The 17653-nt window shown below is 46.2% G+C and overlaps 1 protein-coding gene across 3 annotated transcripts in view; it reads left to right on the top strand.

Moving 5' to 3' along the window:
* UBE2F (ubiquitin conjugating enzyme E2 F (putative)) overlaps positions 1-17653 on the top strand; it is a 71159-nt gene that overhangs the window by 35655 nt on the left and 17851 nt on the right. For all 3 annotated transcript variants that reach the window (XM_014589113.2, XM_006151948.3, XM_014589114.2), the window contains exon 4: positions 12184-12251. In XM_014589113.2, the coding sequence (XP_014444599.1) occupies positions 12184-12251 (68 nt within the window). The remainder of the gene's footprint in view (positions 1-12183; positions 12252-17653) is intronic.

The following is a 17653-nucleotide window of genomic DNA, read 5'->3' as shown; positions in this document are numbered from 1 at the left end:
TGAATGAGCTTTGATAATTTATATCTTTCAAGGTATTTGTTCATATCATTCACATTTTCAAACTTATTAGTACAAATTATTCTTAGTCTATCTTCTTTCAAGTCCTATAGAATATATTGGTGTTGCTTCTTTAATTCTCAGTAATTGAATTTATGTCTTTTTTTTTTTTTGAGTTTAGGGGGTTATCAATTTTATTGATTTCTGCAAAGAACCAACTTTTGGTTTCATTGATTTTTTTTTTCGCCCTTATTTTCATTTTCCTCTGTATCTTTGTTCTTTTGTTTTCTTTTGCTTGTTTTCAGTTTAATTTGCTCTTCCATTGCTAATTCTTAAGATGAAAGGTTAGATAATAGTGTATTTCCATTTCCTTATCACTGGACTTTCACATACATCATAACCTGAAATATATTTGCCTTTTTTAAAAAAAATTAAAAAAGAATTGTTTAACTTTATTTATCTTTTCTATATTTTTTATTTGCTGCAGGGTACATGCACTTAACCAAAGAGAGAATGAGAAAGCAAGCCCCTGGGTCTGGGACTCAAACTACTGTTGGCCATGTGGCAGTCCAGCACCTCAACCACCATGCCACCTGCTGGCCCCACATCATCTTTGCTTTTTGTGGTCCATTTCTTTACATCCAAATAGCATTTGTGACCTTCGTTCCTTTTTTGTATATCTGAGTTTCCACTTGTTAATGTCCTTCAGTCTGAAGAACATCCTTGGGGATTTTCTGTAGTCAGGTTTGCTCATGATGAATTCTGTCAGCATTGCTAAATGTTGAATTCTTAAGTTGACAGTTTCAGCACCTTAAGGACATTGTGCTATTGCCTTCTGGCTTGTCTTTTTCTCTTCGGTGAAGTCAGTGGTAATCCTTTCTTCCACATCATGTGCTAGGCATTTTATTCTCTGGCTGCTTTGAAGAATTTCTCCTTATTGCTATTCTCAGCAGTTTGATTAGAACATGCTTTGAAGTGGTTGTCTTTCTTTTTATCTCACTTGGGATTTACTGAGCTTTTTGCATCTGTATGCTACAGTTTCATCAAATTTAGAGGAAATTTGGCCAGTGTTTCTTTCTTTCTTTTCCTTTTTTTTTTTTTAATGCCAGCGAATGATGTAATGATGTTTCTGGACTCCCACGTAGTCGACGACAGTTCAAGTCCCAAACTCAGCAGCTTAACACTCACATTAGGGGATCAGCAGGTGGCGTGGTGGTTAAGGTGCTGGACACTCCCACATGACTGACCACAATTCAAGTCCCGGACCTGGTGGCTTGCTTTCTCACTTTCCCTCTCTCTCTCTGTGTCTCTCTCTGGTCAAATTAAAAAATAAATGAGTGAGTAAATAAATAAATAATTTTTTTTTTAAATTCACATTGGGTGCATGTGCGTACATGCCCAAGATCCCAAGAGGAGAACAGAGGAGAAGGGATTGCACCCCCCTCTGGGGGGTGATTTCTTGTTTTCTGTCTCTCTGGCGAGTGCATGCACCCTATAGAAAAAAAATTTCTCCTAAAAAAATTATTTTGTTTTATTTATTATTATTATTTTTTAATTCACTAGAGAGAGAGATAAAGTGAGAAAGCAAGCTGCTAGGTCCGGAACTTGGAGTTCAGTGCCTAATCACCACGCCACCTGCTGATCCTGGCCACTATTTCTTATAAATCTTTTTTTGGCAACCCTTTTCTGGGATTTCACTTTATGTATTTTTTATCTTTTTGGTTTTTTTGAGAGGTTTTTGCTATAGTTCACGTGCGCTCACCAGACAGACAGAGTGAGACAGAGAGACAGAAAGCGAGAAATCACCCCCCGGGGAGGCTGGACATGCCGCAATCCCTTCTCCTCCATTCTCCTCTTGGGATCTTGGGCACGCACGCACACGTGCCTGGCGTGAGTTTAAGCCACCAGGTCTGGGCCTTGAACCGCAGTCGACTACATGGGAGTCCAGCAACATAGCCATTACGCCAACTGCTGGTCCCTATATTTTTTATCTTTTACATAGATCAGGTCATCAGAAAAGTCATGACATATTTTTCTGTGCAAAAATGTGTCATAACTTTTCAGACAACCCAATATGTCACGTCTGCATGTAAATTGTACCACCCTTGGATCACAAAATTTTGTTCACTTTTCTTTCTGTGCTTCATTTTCGATAATTTCTATTTCTTCAGTGACTAATTTTTTTTTGGGGGGGGAGAGGTTTTTTGCTATAGGGCACGTGCACTCGCCAGACAGAGAGAGACATAGAGACAGAAAGCGAGAAATCACCCCCCAGGGGGGATGGTCACACCGCAATCCTTTCTCCTTCATTCTCCTCTCGGGATCTTGGGCATGCACACACACACACACGCCTGGCGTGAGTTATAAGCCACCGGGTCTGGGACGCGAACCGCGGTCGACTACGTGGGAGTCCAGCGACATAGCCATTACGCTAACTGCTGGTTCCCTTCAATGACTAATTTGTCACGAGGCTTATTTTTTACTTCGGATATTACGTTTTCTAGCTATTGATATTCTCTGTTTTTTTTCTTCCCAGTCATCCATTACTTTCCTCATTATGTCCATGTTTTTCCTCTGATCTCAGTACCTCTCTCTGTATAATAGCTGACCTCATGTCTTGGTCTGCAGTCTCCCACATTGGCTTTCTTGTCCCCCACTTCTCAGCTGAGCGCTCCCCACCTGGGCCCTGGCTCAGTGCCCTTTGCTGCCCAGCTTGTCTCCCTGGTGCCCATTCAGTCCTCCTAGCTTCACTCACACTCTTCTCCTCATTTATACAGTCTCTCCTCTCTTTTTCCTGATCTTTCCTTCCCTTCTCCAAGCCCTGCTTGCTCTCCAGTCCCAGCTAGATAACTGACTAGAAGTGGCTCTGTCACTTGCTGGCCCTACAACCAAAGCCAGTGACTTAGCATGCAATTTCCTGTGTAGTCAATGTCACACAGTTTCTAGCACATTGTTGTCTGTGTCAGGGTGGGCAGACTGGAGCTTGTGAGCCAGATCCGACTGGGGCAGCTTTGGCAAACCCTCAGACCAACATTGGCTTTTACCAATGTTCTTATAAAGAAATGTGACAGGGACCTCTGTACTTTTACTCTTTAGCCCTTTACAGAAAATGTTTGAGGATCCCTGATCCATGGGCTCGTCCAGGCAGGCACAAGGTCATTCCAGCCTTTCAGGTTTCCGATTCTTATGGGTTGTAATTTCCAGTGTGTTATAAATAATGACATTTAAGATAAAAGCATTAAAATTTCTTTATGAGATATTTCAGGTATAGAATATAAATATTATAGATACACCCACCATCATATATTTCAAAAAAAAGTATATGAACAAGTTCTACTTCAGTGATCAGAAGTTTTTCATTACTAGTTTTTTCTTCTTGCACTCATAGTTTAATTTCATTTATTCCATAGAATTTCATCCTAATGTAAATATTTTGGTGCTTTGGAGTATTTTTTTGTCATCTGTTGTCCAGTTCTTAACTAGACAAACTGACTGAGTGATGGACTGATTGAACTATTGTTGAAGTTTCTGTAACTGTAAGCTAGATGTGAAAGATTTTTTTTTTTACTTAGTAAAATAACTCTTCTTTTTATTATATTATTTATACATATTTAATTTAATTTTTTTGAGAGGTTTTTGCTATAGGGTGCGTGTTTTCACCAGAAAGACAGAGAGAATGTGAGAAATCACATTCCACGGGGGATGGCCACACCACAATCCCTTCTCCATTCTCCTCTCGGGATTTTGGGCACGCGCGCAGATGCAGGCGCTCAAATGCACACACTTGAGTTTAAACAATTGGGTCCGGGACTCGAACCATGGTCGAGTACATGGGAGTACAGCGACATAGCCATTACACCCTCTGTTGGACCCCATTATTTAGATTTTAAAGAGACTTTATCCATCATGATATACACTTCAGTTCAGTCCAGTTGAGAATACTGTACACATCCTCATCAACAGATACTTGGGACCAGCAGTTAGTGTAATGGACCTGGGTGCGTGTGCGTGCGTGCCCAGGATCCTGAGAGGAGAATGGAGGAGAAGGGATTGCAGCGTGGCCATCTCCCCCCGGGGGGTGATTTCTCGCTTTCTGTCTCTCTGTCTCTCTCTGTCTGTCTGGCGAGCGCACGTGCCCTATAGCAAAAACCTCTCCAAAAGATAAAAAGAAAAAAACAGATACTAAACCATTATTATCTGTGTCCCACAAATGTCTTACCTCTCTATTTTCCCCCCAATTTTCTGTGCCTTCATTTTTCCCCTCCCACACTTTCCTTCCACTTTGTCTCTAGTGTCCATGACAATTTTTAATGGTTTTATATTCTCCAGACTTTCATTCTCTACTATAGAGTGTGGAGAGTCGGTATATGTTAAATGGAGACATACAATCTCTCTCTTTCATAGCCTGACTTGCTTCACTCAGCAGCAGATCTTCCATATTTGCCTACTTTCTATTAAATTCCAGGGCCTTGTTGTTTTTTATGGCTGAAAAGTATATGTGCCATACTTTTTCAATGCATTCATCTGTGGTGGACATGTGGGTTGGTTCCATGTCTTAGCAACCATGAATAATGTTGTAATAAACATAGTTGTGCGAATGCTTTTCCGACTGAGTGTTCTTCTGTCTTTTGGGTAGATACCCAGGAGTGGAACTGCTGGATCATACGTTAGTTCTAACATCTTTTAATTGTATTAATCATTTTCTTCAGGGTAAACCGCTTGAAATCCTTGTGTATTCTGATTTTCAGTCCCTTATCTGAGGCACAGTTAAAAAAAAATTCTCTCCCATCCTGAGGGTTGTCGATTCACACTAATTATGGTGTTTTTTCTGTGCAGAAACTCCTTAATCTGATGTAATCTTACTTGTATATTTTTGGGATTATTGCCTGTGCTTTGGGGGTCTTGTTTAAGAAGTCTTTGCCTACCCCAGTGTCTCCTAGAGTTTCCCCAGTGTTTTCCACCAGCAGTTGTTTTTTTTGTTTGTTTGTTTGAGAAGTTTTTGCTATAGGGCTTGTGCACTCGCCTGAAAGACAGAGACAGAAAACAAGAAATCACCCCCCAGTGGGGATAGCCACACCGCAATCCCTTCTCCTCCATTCTCCTCTCGGGATCTTGGGCACGCACATACACACACCTAGCATGAGTTTAAGTCACCGGGTCTGGGACTCAAACCACTGTTGACTACATGGCAGTCCAACGACATAGCCATTACACCAACTGCTTCCACCAGCAGTTTTATGGTTTGCGGTCTTAGGTTTAGATCTTTGATCCACTTTGAGTTGATTTTTGTTAATGGTGACAGATAGGGAGGGGTTCAGATTCATCTTTTTGCAGGAGGATACCCAATTTTTCCAGCACCATTTTCTAAAGAGGTTTTCCTTTTCCTGCTGGATTGACTGGTACCCTTTGTCAAAGATCAATTGGCTAGGGAACCAGCAGTTAGTGTAATGGCTATGTCGCTGGACTCCCACATAGTCGACCGCGGTTCGTGTCCCGGACCCGGTGGCTTGAAGCTCACGCCGGGCGCGTGTGCGTGCGTGCCCAAGATCCCGAGGGGAGAATGGAGGAGAAGGGATTGCGGCGTGACCATCCCCCCTGGGGGGTGATTTCTCGCTTTCTGTCTCTATGTCTCTCTCTGTCTGTCTGGCGAGCGCATGCGCCCTACAATGAAAATCTCTCAAAAAAAAAAAAAAGATCAATTGGCTATATATTTTGGGGGTTATTTCCAGGTCTCTACTCTGTTCCATTGGTCCTCCTGTCTTTTTTTGCCAATACCATGTTGTTTTCATTTCTTTTGAACTGCTGTTAGAGTTATTGTCTGTGTGGGCTCTGGGCCCTGGTTGTCTTCCTCTACCTCCACCTGCCCCATGTCTGCCTTATTCTCTAGCCTCTCAAACTGGGAGTACCTCAGGGTTTTGTCTTGTCTTTGATCTTTAGTCATTTTCCAGGGCCTCGTCACCTCCTGAGATCGGAGTGCCCCTGTACACTGACCGGGCCCCAGGCTGCTCTCTCTGGACCTGACTCATCCCTGTATTCTAGTAGTCAGCTGGTGACTCAGCACCTCCACCTCGCCATTGACTTGAAATCTCAGATTAACGTGCCTGAGGTTGACCTTTACACAGCTGTGCCCCTTGCTGTGCTTTACTTTAGTGACAGCAACTGTCTTTGCTACAAGGTCAAAGATCTTGGCATCTTCTTTCACTCCTCTTTCCCCCACTACATGCCAGTCCTCCAGCCCATCTGTAGCTGCTGCCCTCAGAATCTGTCCACTGGAGCTGCTCCTGCCTGGCTAAACCTCCCTCGTCTCTCACTTGGCTGCTTGCACCAAGTCCCCCAGGTGGGCCCCCGCCCCGTGACCTGTTGGTGTGACTTCTCTGCCCACACTCTGCTCAGCTGTCCCTTTCACTCGAGCGCTCAGGGATCCACACAGCTGCACACGTCTGCCCCTCTCACCTCTCCATCGGCTGCTCTGCTACTTCCGTCTCCCTCCATCCCTGCACTGGTTTCCACAGTGTTCTAGGAACACCCTGGGCCTCTCGCTGGCCTCGCCCTGCATCCCTTCCCAGGAGTGACTGCCATGGTCCCCACTGCAGCCCTCCCCTCTGCTTCTTTAGCTCTGTCGCCTTCCGTCAGAGGGCTTCCATCCCCATTCTATCTCTGGGAGAATGGCATCGTTGCTGTGCCACCATGCAAAGAGCCTGCACGTGGTAGCCACTCGCCAGATGCTGAGCAGGTGACCACCGCAAGCAGCGTGGTGCAAAATTTGATGATGAAATATGACATGCCCATAAAGTGTCTTTTTTTAAAAAAGAGAGATTTTTGGGTATAGGGCGTTTGCACTCACTAAGCGTCTCTTTGAGAATAGTGGAGTTATTTCTAGTATTTTCCTTGAGTGAGCTGGTGCATCTGTGAATGAATATTACCTTACTCCAGAAAGAGGCCTTTGCCACTGGTGTCCGTCCTCCCTCCGACTTCATAGCTGTGAACTCTGAGCCTGCCGGCCCTTACAGGAGGAGTGGGCGCGGCAGGGCTGGTTAGAGCCATGTCCTCGGGCCTTGAACTCAGTGCCCGTGACCTCTCAGCCAACTACTCCATTAGGCTCCTCCATCCTTCTGCCTTGGAAAGCTTTAGCCTGCAGTGAGAGTCCCTGCATCCCAGTTCCTGAGTGTGCACCCTGCCCCCACCCTGCATGTCTGTCACTCTCCACTTCAGAGTGTCTCATCTACCTGAAGTGTGCAGCAGCTGAGCTGACACACTCTAACCTATCACTTCAGCATGGCCTTTCCATATAAAACTCTCTCCTATTCCCTCTATTTTCTTCCAAAGCTCAGAGCTGCGCATTCAGCTGACTTAACTTAGAAAAGTCCGCTGTAGGCACTGTCAAACCCTGGGCCAATTGGACTCCCTTTCTCCGGAGCAGTCATACCCCACCCTGCATTTCTGCTTAGCTGCCGCTGAGAGCTGGTTCCCTTCCAAGTTCGGGCCCTAACCACATGGCGAGGTGTGGCCCTCCCACAGGTGCCCTGTGGTGTGCTGGGAGGAGGTGCTGCCTTTTACAAGGCTCACAGGATTGGAATTCCTGGAGGACACGTTAGTCACCCTTGCCAGTGTCCTCTTCGGTCTTTGAGCTTTAGACATTCCAGCCCGAGCTGGGTCTCTTCATGATCTTGCTTGCCCCTACAGAGTAGGCAGAAGACAGGGAAGGGCACAGCCACACTAAGCTCGGTTCATTCCCAGGGCTGACTGCGGCCAGCGCATGTCCTCGGGCAGCACTGCACAGAGCAGAGGGGAGGCTGGGCCTTCTATGGGGGCCAGGGAGGTTGAGAAAAGGAGAGCCAATGGATGCCTTGGCCTCGAGAACATCTTCAGCAGGTCCCTCCCAGGGCAGAAGACATGTGGAGTGGCCTTCTAGAGTGGGCCCTCGTGTGTGGTCCCTTGAGGAGAGGAGGGTGGGCTCCAGAGCGTGGGGAGGAAGGCCGAAGGCGCCTTTTGGCGGGGTGGGAGGGCCGCTTCCCTGCTGCACTTCTTGGTCGTGTTTAAAGCTGGATTGTTTGAGAAGCAGAGTGTTTTCAGCCTCAGCAGCCTGGATGGCAGCAGAGCTGGCCTGCCCAGAATTGGGATAGGTAGCTCCGTGGGCCTTCCCTCCAGCTCCAGAGGCAGGCAGCCGCCATTTCCACCAGAGGTGGCACGAACTCCAGGTGTTAAGGGCACCCAAGGGGATTCGGCTGGCCTGTGTGGACAGAGCCTCGCAGACAGAGATGCCCTTGCATTTCGTCTCCATGCAGGCTGCACCCCAGCTGCTTTTTAAGGTGGACTGTGACCTTGCTGGGCAAATTCAATAATGAGCAAATGTGATCGGGTTGAAAGCTCTTCGCTTCATGGAAGGAAACGAAGTACTGATTAACAAGCAGATCGTGTTCCCAAGCGAGATTTGTTTCCTGAAAGAGACAAGATTGAGAACAGTCCGTTTTCTGTTTTCAGTGAGTTAAGAGAAGATACAATGCTAGTAACTATTGAATGAGCATGTGCTGGGACAGAGGGCATGTGGCAAGGCCACAGCCACATTAGGCCAAATGCCACCTCTGAAACTGGTGGGCAGCAGTGTTGAAACCATAGTGACGGGGAACGCCAGCTTTAAATCCAGCATGTCCGTAGTGGTACCGAGCACTGCCTTGAGTAGCCCATTGGTGTCTGACATGGCGGCCATCACTCCTGAGGAAGAGGACAGTGCCAGTGGGTCCTCCAAGAGCTGGGACGACCGTAAAGCCAACACTGGATTTCTGCCACATACTGGTCCTTTTCAGAGCGTCAGACTGGCATCACAGAACCTTTGCTGAGCAAGGGTGGACTCCCGGTTCTCTACACCTTAGGTGCCATATAAAGTAGAAGTAAATACAAATATATACTTATAAATATGAATATATATATATATATATATATATATTCATATTTATATATATCAAATAAGTGGGAACCAGACAGAATGATAAATACTGTAGGAATAGTTAGGCAACCAACCAGAACAATACTTTATTCTCTTTTTTTTATAATAAATAAACTCTGAACAAATGGATGGACAGTTAGATGTAATATATGAAACCGTGACATTTACTAGAAGAAAATATAGGAGGGTATTTATATGACCATGGTTGGGAAAAGTCAGAAACCATCAAGAAAGACTAGTTTCTTTTTTTTTTAGAGAAAGATTTTTGCTATAGGACATGCATGCTCACTGGAGAGATAGACAGAAACTGAGAAATCATGCCCTGGGTGGGGGGTGACCATCCCACAAACCCTTCTCCATTCTCTAGGGATTTGGGACATGTACACACATGTGCCTCATGTGAATTCCAAGCTTCCGGGTCTGGGACTTGAACTGCAGTTGACTTGTGGGAGTCCAGCGCTTCAACCACTATACCACCTGGTGATTCTGAAAAACTAGTTTCTTAAAAATGGAAAACAAATGTTCAGAAACAACACACACAGAAGGCCAGCGGCAGACCAGGAATCATTTGTCACGGACATCATAGGCAAAGGCTGACTTTCTTCAGAGCCTTTTATATTGATAGCTGACAGTGAATACCTCTGTAACATAAGGAGAATTAAGGAGTATCGATCATTCAGTTCTTAGAAGAAAACACACTAGTCACTAATAATATGAAAAAAATTTAGCCTCAGGCCAGTCTGTAATGTGGTTAAGGTGGCTAGAGCCCATATGGCCACTTACATGGTTCAATTCCAGGACCCGGGAGCCTGAAAAATACTCTAGGTGGGGCCAGCAGCTGGCGTGGTGGTTAAAGCGGTAGATTCCCACATGACTAACCATGGTTCAAGTCCTGGATCTGATATATTGCTTTCTCACTTTCTCTCTCTCTCTCTTTCTCTCTCTCTCTCTGGTCAAATTAAAAAACATTGATAATAATAATAATAATAATAAATAAAGTTAAATACAAAAAATACTCTGATATATATATATATATATATATATTCATATTTATATATATCAAATAAGTGGGAACCAGACAGAATGATAAATACTGTAGGAATAGTTAGGCAACCAACCAGAACAATACTTTATTCTCTTTTTTTTATAATAAATAAACTCTGAACAAATGGATGGACAGTTAGATGTAATATATGAAACCGTGACATTTACTAGAAGAAAATATAGGAGGGTATTTATATGACCATGGTTGGGAAAAGTCAGAAACCATCAAGAAAGACTAGTTTCTTTTTTTTTTAGAGAAAGATTTTTGCTATAGGACATGCATGCTCACTGGAGAGATAGACAGAAACTGAGAAATCATGCCCTGGGTGGGGGGTGACCATCCCACAAACCCTTCTCCATTCTCTAGGGATTTGGGACATGTACACACATGTGCCTCATGTGAATTCCAAGCTTCCGGGTCTGGGACTTGAACTGCAGTTGACTTGTGGGAGTCCAGCGCTTCAACCACTATACCACCTGGTGATTCTGAAAAACTAGTTTCTTAAAAATGGAAAACAAATGTTCAGAAACAACACACACAGAAGGCCAGCGGCAGACCAGGAATCATTTGTCACGGACATCATAGGCAAAGGCTGACTTTCTTCAGAGCCTTTTATATTGATAGCTGACAGTGAATACCTCTGTAACATAAGGAGAATTAAGGAGTATCGATCATTCAGTTCTTAGAAGAAAACACACTAGTCACTAATAATATGAAAAAAATTTAGCCTCAGGCCAGTCTGTAATGTGGTTAAGGTGGCTAGAGCCCATATGGCCACTTACATGGTTCAATTCCAGGACCCGGGAGCCTGAAAAATACTCTAGGTGGGGCCAGCAGCTGGCGTGGTGGTTAAAGCGGTAGATTCCCACATGACTAACCATGGTTCAAGTCCTGGATCTGATATATTGCTTTCTCACTTTCTCTCTCTCTCTCTTTCTCTCTCTCTCTCTGGTCAAATTAAAAAACATTGATAATAATAATAATAATAATAAATAAAGTTAAATACAAAAAATACTCTGGGTGCATGAGCACATGCACCCCAAATTTAGAAAGAATGGAAGAAGAGATTACAGCATGACCATCCCTTTCTGTATTTGTCTTTCTAGCAAGCACATGCTGTGGCAAATTAAAAAAAAAAAATCATCTTTACTAGTATTCATCAGATAAATATAAAATTAAAATGAAATACCGTTCCTCTTCTACCAAATTGGCAAAGAATAAAAATGTCAAAGTCCAGATAACGCCAGTTTTACCTGTGCGTAATATAAATGTGGATGCAGCTTCAGAGTTCCCAGAGAAGTAGAATTTGTGAGCAAAGAGGATTTGAGACTGACAGCTTGCTATTGTACTAAGTGTTCCTTTTACATAAGAACTTGAAGGAAGCGGTGAGATTTAATACTGCTAATTTGTTCATAGTGGGCAGTGTTTGGGGGAAGTTAAGTCTCCAATCTAAAGTTGGTGCTGATTCCAGTTTCCAACTTGAGAATAATTTAATTCCTGCAGGGCTTTTTCAGCCTCACTGCATTGGCTTTCTGATGCTGGGCTGGGTACATTCAGGGAGAGGGGCTACCTATGGGGTCTTTAGACCTGGTGGTAGCATGGCAGTGACACCCTGACCCTGGACATCTTCATGGCATCTCACCAGCCCATTTCCAGTGGGTCTGCATTTTTCAAAGATCTTGCCAAACACTTAAGGAGGCCATAGTTGTGTTTAGTTCACTGTTGGGCCCCTGGGGCCTCGATCTGAGCTAGGCAGAGGGCAGGTGCTCGGTAAGTGTGGGCTGAGAGACCAGAAGTAGCGTGCTGGGTACTGGGGGTGCAGCAGTCAGCCGTAGTCGGCCTTCCCTAGGACTGGCTGTCTCACAGGCAGATCAAATAATAACGGCACAAGACACATCAGGAAGGGCCGTGCCGGGCACACGACGCAAGGTAGGGTCTGAGGCCCCCATTCCGGGGCAGCAAAATGAGGAGCCCTGCCCTGAGGAGTGCTCGGCCCTGCGAGGTGCAGGTGGATGACAGGCTGGCCCTCCCTTGGTGGGCGGGGTCTGATGAAGGAACTGAGGAACATGTAGTGCCGCGTTTAAACTCGTGATGCTCTGTATTTGCCATACCCTAACATAGTGTTTGCTTTTTTATTTCTTTTTTTTTTTTTTTTTAATTTAAAGGATTTTTTTGTTTTGTTTTGTGTTTCTGATAGATGAGGGTTACTACCAGGGTGGAAAATTTCAGTTTGAAACTGAAGTTCCCGATGCATACAACATGGTGGTGAGTAGCCTGCGTTTGAGCCTGTTATTCTCCTTCGGGTGGGTGCCTGCGACTGGTGGCTGCGCTGCCTGTCTACAGGTGCCCACGTGGGGCTGGGTGCAGAACTTCTGCGTTCTCTGTGGCTAAATCACCCCCCAAGCAGTATTTAGAGCTTCGGAAGGAAATTTACTTACTCAACAAACACTTCGGTGTGCCAGCCAGCCTACAGATGTTTTGTGTGTAAAACTCAATCCTTATCATCTGGCACTGAAGACAAAGGCATTTTATTTAAAATTGTAGTATTGTCTGTAGGACAAAACCAAACTCCCAGAGTCTATAAAATGGGTATTTTAGAATTTCAGAGCGGAATGACACCTTGTCCTTTGACACACTGCAGTTTTTGCGCATTGCTTTGTGTGGATCTGCTAAAACCCCACTTGGTAATAATCACACCAAATACTATCACATTCTTTCTTTGCTTTTAGGAACACACACGCTACTTAGGGGTGCAGGAAGGAAGGTGAAATGATGAAAGCGCGGGAGCAGACAGCATAGAGGCTGATAAACGACAGGAAGCTAAGTCAGGGAGTTCAGAGAAGGAAAAGAGATGCTCGATTTGAAAAACGGTTGAGTCCAGCTAAGCTTTTAAGAAGAAATTGAATTCGAGTCACCCCGATTGGCCCAGACCCTCACAGGGAGACGTGTTCTGGCTGACGTGGGGATATGGGGCCCTGCAGGCATGAGTGTGGAGGGCAGAGGCCAATTCCGTCTGGGGGGAGGTTAGATCAGAAACTATGCCCAAGAAGAGGGAAAGCTCACAGTCGGAGCGCTGGTTGGGCATCGTTAGTTCGGCAGTGAGAAACCATTGAGGACTCACGTCCCCAGTGGGGTGTGAGGGGATGTGACAAGGTGGAGTGTCTTCTTCTGAACTGCTGAGTTGGCTGGCTCAGTCGTATTTATATATATACAGAGTCTTTGAAACGTTCATGGAGAACGTGTATCATGAAGAAACTATGCATGCGGGACCAGCAGTTAGCGTAATGGCTATGTCGCTGGACTCCCACGTAGTCGACCGCGGTTCGCGTCCCAGACCCGGTGGCTTAAAACTCACACCGGGCGTGTGTGCGTGCGTGCCCAAGATCCCGAGAGGAGAAGGGATTGCGGCGTGGCCATCCCCCCTGGGAGGTGATTTCTCGCTTTCTGTCTCTCTGTCTGTCTGGCAAGCACACGCGCCCTATAGCAAAAACCTCTCCAAAAAAAAAAAGAAAAGAAAAGAAAATATGCATGGATTTCAGACATTTTCGACAGCAAATGAAATTCTTACATTAATTCCTTACATTTTTCCACAGACTTTTCTAAGGGCCCGTGTATATATATATCTCTTTGTTTCTCTTGATCTTTTCTAATCTCTTGGCTGTCAACTAGGAAAGAAGCATCTGACGGTGCGATGAAAACTGGAGTCTCATTAGGGATGCGGGTAGGGGACATCCTGTGCCCCACTAACTAGCAGTGACTACAGTAACTGTGTCCCTGCTGTCTGACAAGCAGGGTATCCCCAGACCCCAGTCACCAGGTGCATTTCAGAGGCCGCGGTTCTTTTTTTGTTTGAAGCCAGACCTTAATCTCTGGAAGTCAATTTTACGGGGCTAGCTGTAATCACTGGAAATGGATTTCACTGAGCTGCTACATTAAAGGTTCTTTTTGAAATATAATTTATGAGGGTGGGGATGAGTTGGCAGTCCAAGAAAGAAAAAAAGAAATTTAATTTTTAAACAAAGACAGGAAAATTCATCTGACCATTCAGCTACCTGGTAAGCCTTTCCATCTTCTCCAAATCATAGCCGACAAGCCTGGCTGACAGAATGTGCCTACTGCCTCGGACAGGCAGACTGAGATTTAGCTTAAGTACAATATTTAGAACTCAGGTGCTGAGTGGTTCCTGGAAACCGCTAGGCATACAGTATTTCAGACTCCAGACCTGCTGCTAGTCAGCTGAACGTGGGCCACCCTGAGATTACACACTCTAAGTCAGGGTGTTACAGTGAAGGGTGGTACGTTCCTGATGCTCTTAGTCTGCTGCTGTGTTGCTGCAGGAAACCCTGAGACCGGGTGATCCATCCAGATAGACATCTACCTGACTTACAGTTCTGGTGGCTGGAAAGTCCAACGGCATCAGGCCAACCTCACAGTATAGCCGACCGAAACAGAGGAAGACAGCATGTTCTGAAGAGAGAGGAGAGAGAGACAGGAAGAAGAACAAGCTTTCCCACTTCTCCATTTGTACCTTCCACACCCCCAAATCGTTGAACAGTACCTCTCATTAGGCTCTGCCTGTTAAAGGTCTCACCATCTCCCAAAGCCATTGTACCTGGGACCAAGCTTCCAAAACATGACCCTCTGGGGGCAAGCCACCATCCAAGCCCTAGCACTGTCCTTTTGGATAGTTCAGGGAACAGTTGAGCACAAGCTGATAATCTTTCCAAACAAGTCTTAAGCAATCTGAAAGCCATCAATTCAGGTACATCAAGCATCAGTTAGTAGTGGAGTTTTTGTCCTCGTTACAGGGAAAAAGCACAGCACGAGGGAAAGGTGGAGGAACAGGCATCTGTCGAGAGCTGCTGCATGACAGGTGCCTCCACCCACCGTGCCTGTTTGTTCTGACGGCTCCAGTGGCCAACCTCACTGCTCATGTCTTTATGCTGTAGAAAGTCAAGGTTCAGAAAGCTAAAGCTGGAGACCGAACCTGATGGCTTTGCCAGTGTAGATGGCTGAGTGGCCGACGCTGATTTGTGTCTGCAGCTGCCCAGCTCCTCAACAGTCACACTTCCTTCTACACCAGGTGTTGAGAAAACGCTCATACCATCCTGTCCCCTGCTGTAGGGATGGAGAGGTGACACGCAGAGTGAACAGTGGCTAAAGCCGCTAACACTAGAAGCCTCGTTTCCCTGATGAATCAGCAACTGTCCCCTCCCCTGGCCTTCTCTTCCCCAGCCCATCTCCCTCTACCAGTTCCCCTGGGAAAACAGCAACTCTTCACCCCTGCGGCTTCTTCAAGTCCCTTGTGCAATGCTTGACTTGTAGCTTTGTTTTAATTATTTCTTACTTTGCTCTTTTCACTCTGCCTCCTTTGGAGGTTTCCTGAAAGGTAGCCTGGCCAGATTCCATCAGGAATAAAGCCCCATGTTCTCGAGCCCAGAAGTGTGGGAGTGTGGCAGGCATCTCTGGACCTGGCCCTCGCCTGTGTCTGCCCTCCTGCCCCTTCTCTGCTTTGTTCTCCTCTGCCCCTTGCCCAGACGCCTTTAAGGCAGCTTCTCTTGTGCCACGCCCAAGTCCCACTGAGGCCCACCACGGGGCTGCAGAAGACCGCCAGCCGCAGGGCCTGTGTGCCGAGGCTGCGCTTCTCCAACATGGGCTCTGTCCTTCCTTGTGGAATCTCCGACAGCTCTGCCCGTGAGTGTGGCACCCCCCAGGAGTCCCAGAGTTCCTGGCTGCACCATGGGGCTCAGGTGTGGCTGTGTTGTTGTGGTGCCCTCTGCTACCACAAGTTGAATCACGTAGGGAGCAGCCAGGACCTCAGCCAGTTTGTGGCGTCCCTCTGTCACGGCACTGGGGCAGGGACTGGGAGAGTAACTTAGAGGCCTCTGTCCTCAGCCTTTCATCTTGAGAGGGCATTATGGAGCTCCTTGGCATTGATGTGCTTCAGCTCTGTGACTTGGTTGACCCGGTTTTGATTTGGTGCTTCATACGGAGTTGTTTGGAACCCCTGAAGCTATAGTGCCTGCAGAGGAGATGTATACCAAGGGTGGGGATCTGGAAAACGAATCAACAAACGATCCTTACTTGTGGAAAAAAAAAAACCAAAAACGTTTAAAAGAAAAATACCTGTTTGGTATTTTTCTACCCACCTGCCCTTACCCCTACATTCTCAGCAACTAAATTTCAGATTTCCTTACGTTTTTACTCACAATTTGCAGTCTCCCTAGAAACCTCTGTCAGTGTTAGGAATCGGCCAAGAGGACTTGATGACGTTAACCAAGCTCCTGAGTGGTGCCAGTTCTCTGTCAGACACGCAGACTAGAAGTCTTCTCCCAAGAGCGGAACAGAGACCCAGAGATAGCCATGAGCTGGGTGGTGACTCTGGTGATGACAATGCCCAGGGCAGTGGGGATACCCAGAGGAGAAGCATGCCCAGCCCTGGGGTGTTCTGGGGGAGGGGCCGGCCTTGGTGCTGCTCTCTGCCTGTGGTGTTGCACAGCCCCCTCGTCATGTGGTCATGGGAACAGGGCCTTTGCTCTTTGGCTCTGTCACCTCATGGAGGTAGCACGTTTCCTGTCCCTTCACATGTCTTCAGCCTCGAGGTTCTCCCTTGTGCCGAAGGAGAAGAGCCAGAGACGCTGGTTGAACAGTCATGTTGATGACCACTGACCCCGCTTCTTTTTGTGTGACTGATAATAGTCATAGGAAATTGAGAAAACATGGCTATGAAAAACAGAATATTGGGCCAGCAGGTGGTGTGGTGGTCAAGGTGCTGGACTATATAGCCAACTGCAGTTCAAGTCCTATACCTGGTGGTTTGTTTTCTCACTTTCTCTCTCTCTGGTGAGCACATGTGCCCTATAACAATCTTAAAAAAAGAAAAGAAGAAGAAATAAAATCACTAAAAGAAAGAAAGAAAAGTGGAATATAACCACCCCAAATCTCTGCGCCCTTAGGCAATCCCCAGGAACTTTTAGTGTCTCTTAAATACAGCGTGTGCCCCTGTGTGCCACAGAGTCAGCTGTAAGGCAGGGGTTCCACAATGCATTTGGTGGACATACGTCCTCATGCCGTTTAATTAACAGGAGCATGCGCCACCCCCATAGCCTAGTAGTTAAGGGAGTCTGATCCCATGTGGCTGACTGCACAGTTCGAGGCCCAGATTCCGCTACTTGAAAGACATGCTGGGCATGCGTGTGTGTGTGTGTGTGTGTGTGTGTGTGTGTGTGTCCCAAATGCCAGTGTGATGGAGAAGAGAGAATTGGAGGAGAAGGTGGCCACCAGAGGGTGCTCTCTCCTTGTCCCCTCTGATGAGCACACGCACTCTGGCAAGTTTTTAAAAAAATACACACACACACACACACACACAGGTTACACTCCTGTGTATTTGTATGTGAAGGCACACACCTTCATTCATAAGAGCAGCTTCTCAGTGCTTAACAGTCTTCTGGCACTGGCCCCTGGCTGAGTGCTTCCCACAGATGAACTAGGCTTTTTTCAACCTATGAACCTCTCTGGTTTCTGTCACCTTTTTCTCTTTTTTAAAAAAAAGGGAGAAAGCTGACTCAGGTGTGGGAACGCCTGGCCTGGGGTGGCACACTGGCTCGCTGGCTCTGGAGCGCACACAGCTCTCATGCGTGCCTGGGACACCCAGCTTTCCACACTCT

The sequence above is a fragment of the Tupaia chinensis genome, unplaced genomic scaffold, assembly GCF_000334495.1.
Source record: "Tupaia chinensis unplaced genomic scaffold, TupChi_1.0 Scaffold000332_1, whole genome shotgun sequence".
Taxonomy (NCBI): domain Eukaryota; kingdom Metazoa; phylum Chordata; class Mammalia; order Scandentia; family Tupaiidae; genus Tupaia; species Tupaia belangeri.
Note: the sequence above shows the minus strand (reverse complement) of the source record. Positions and strands in the feature narration are given on the sequence as shown.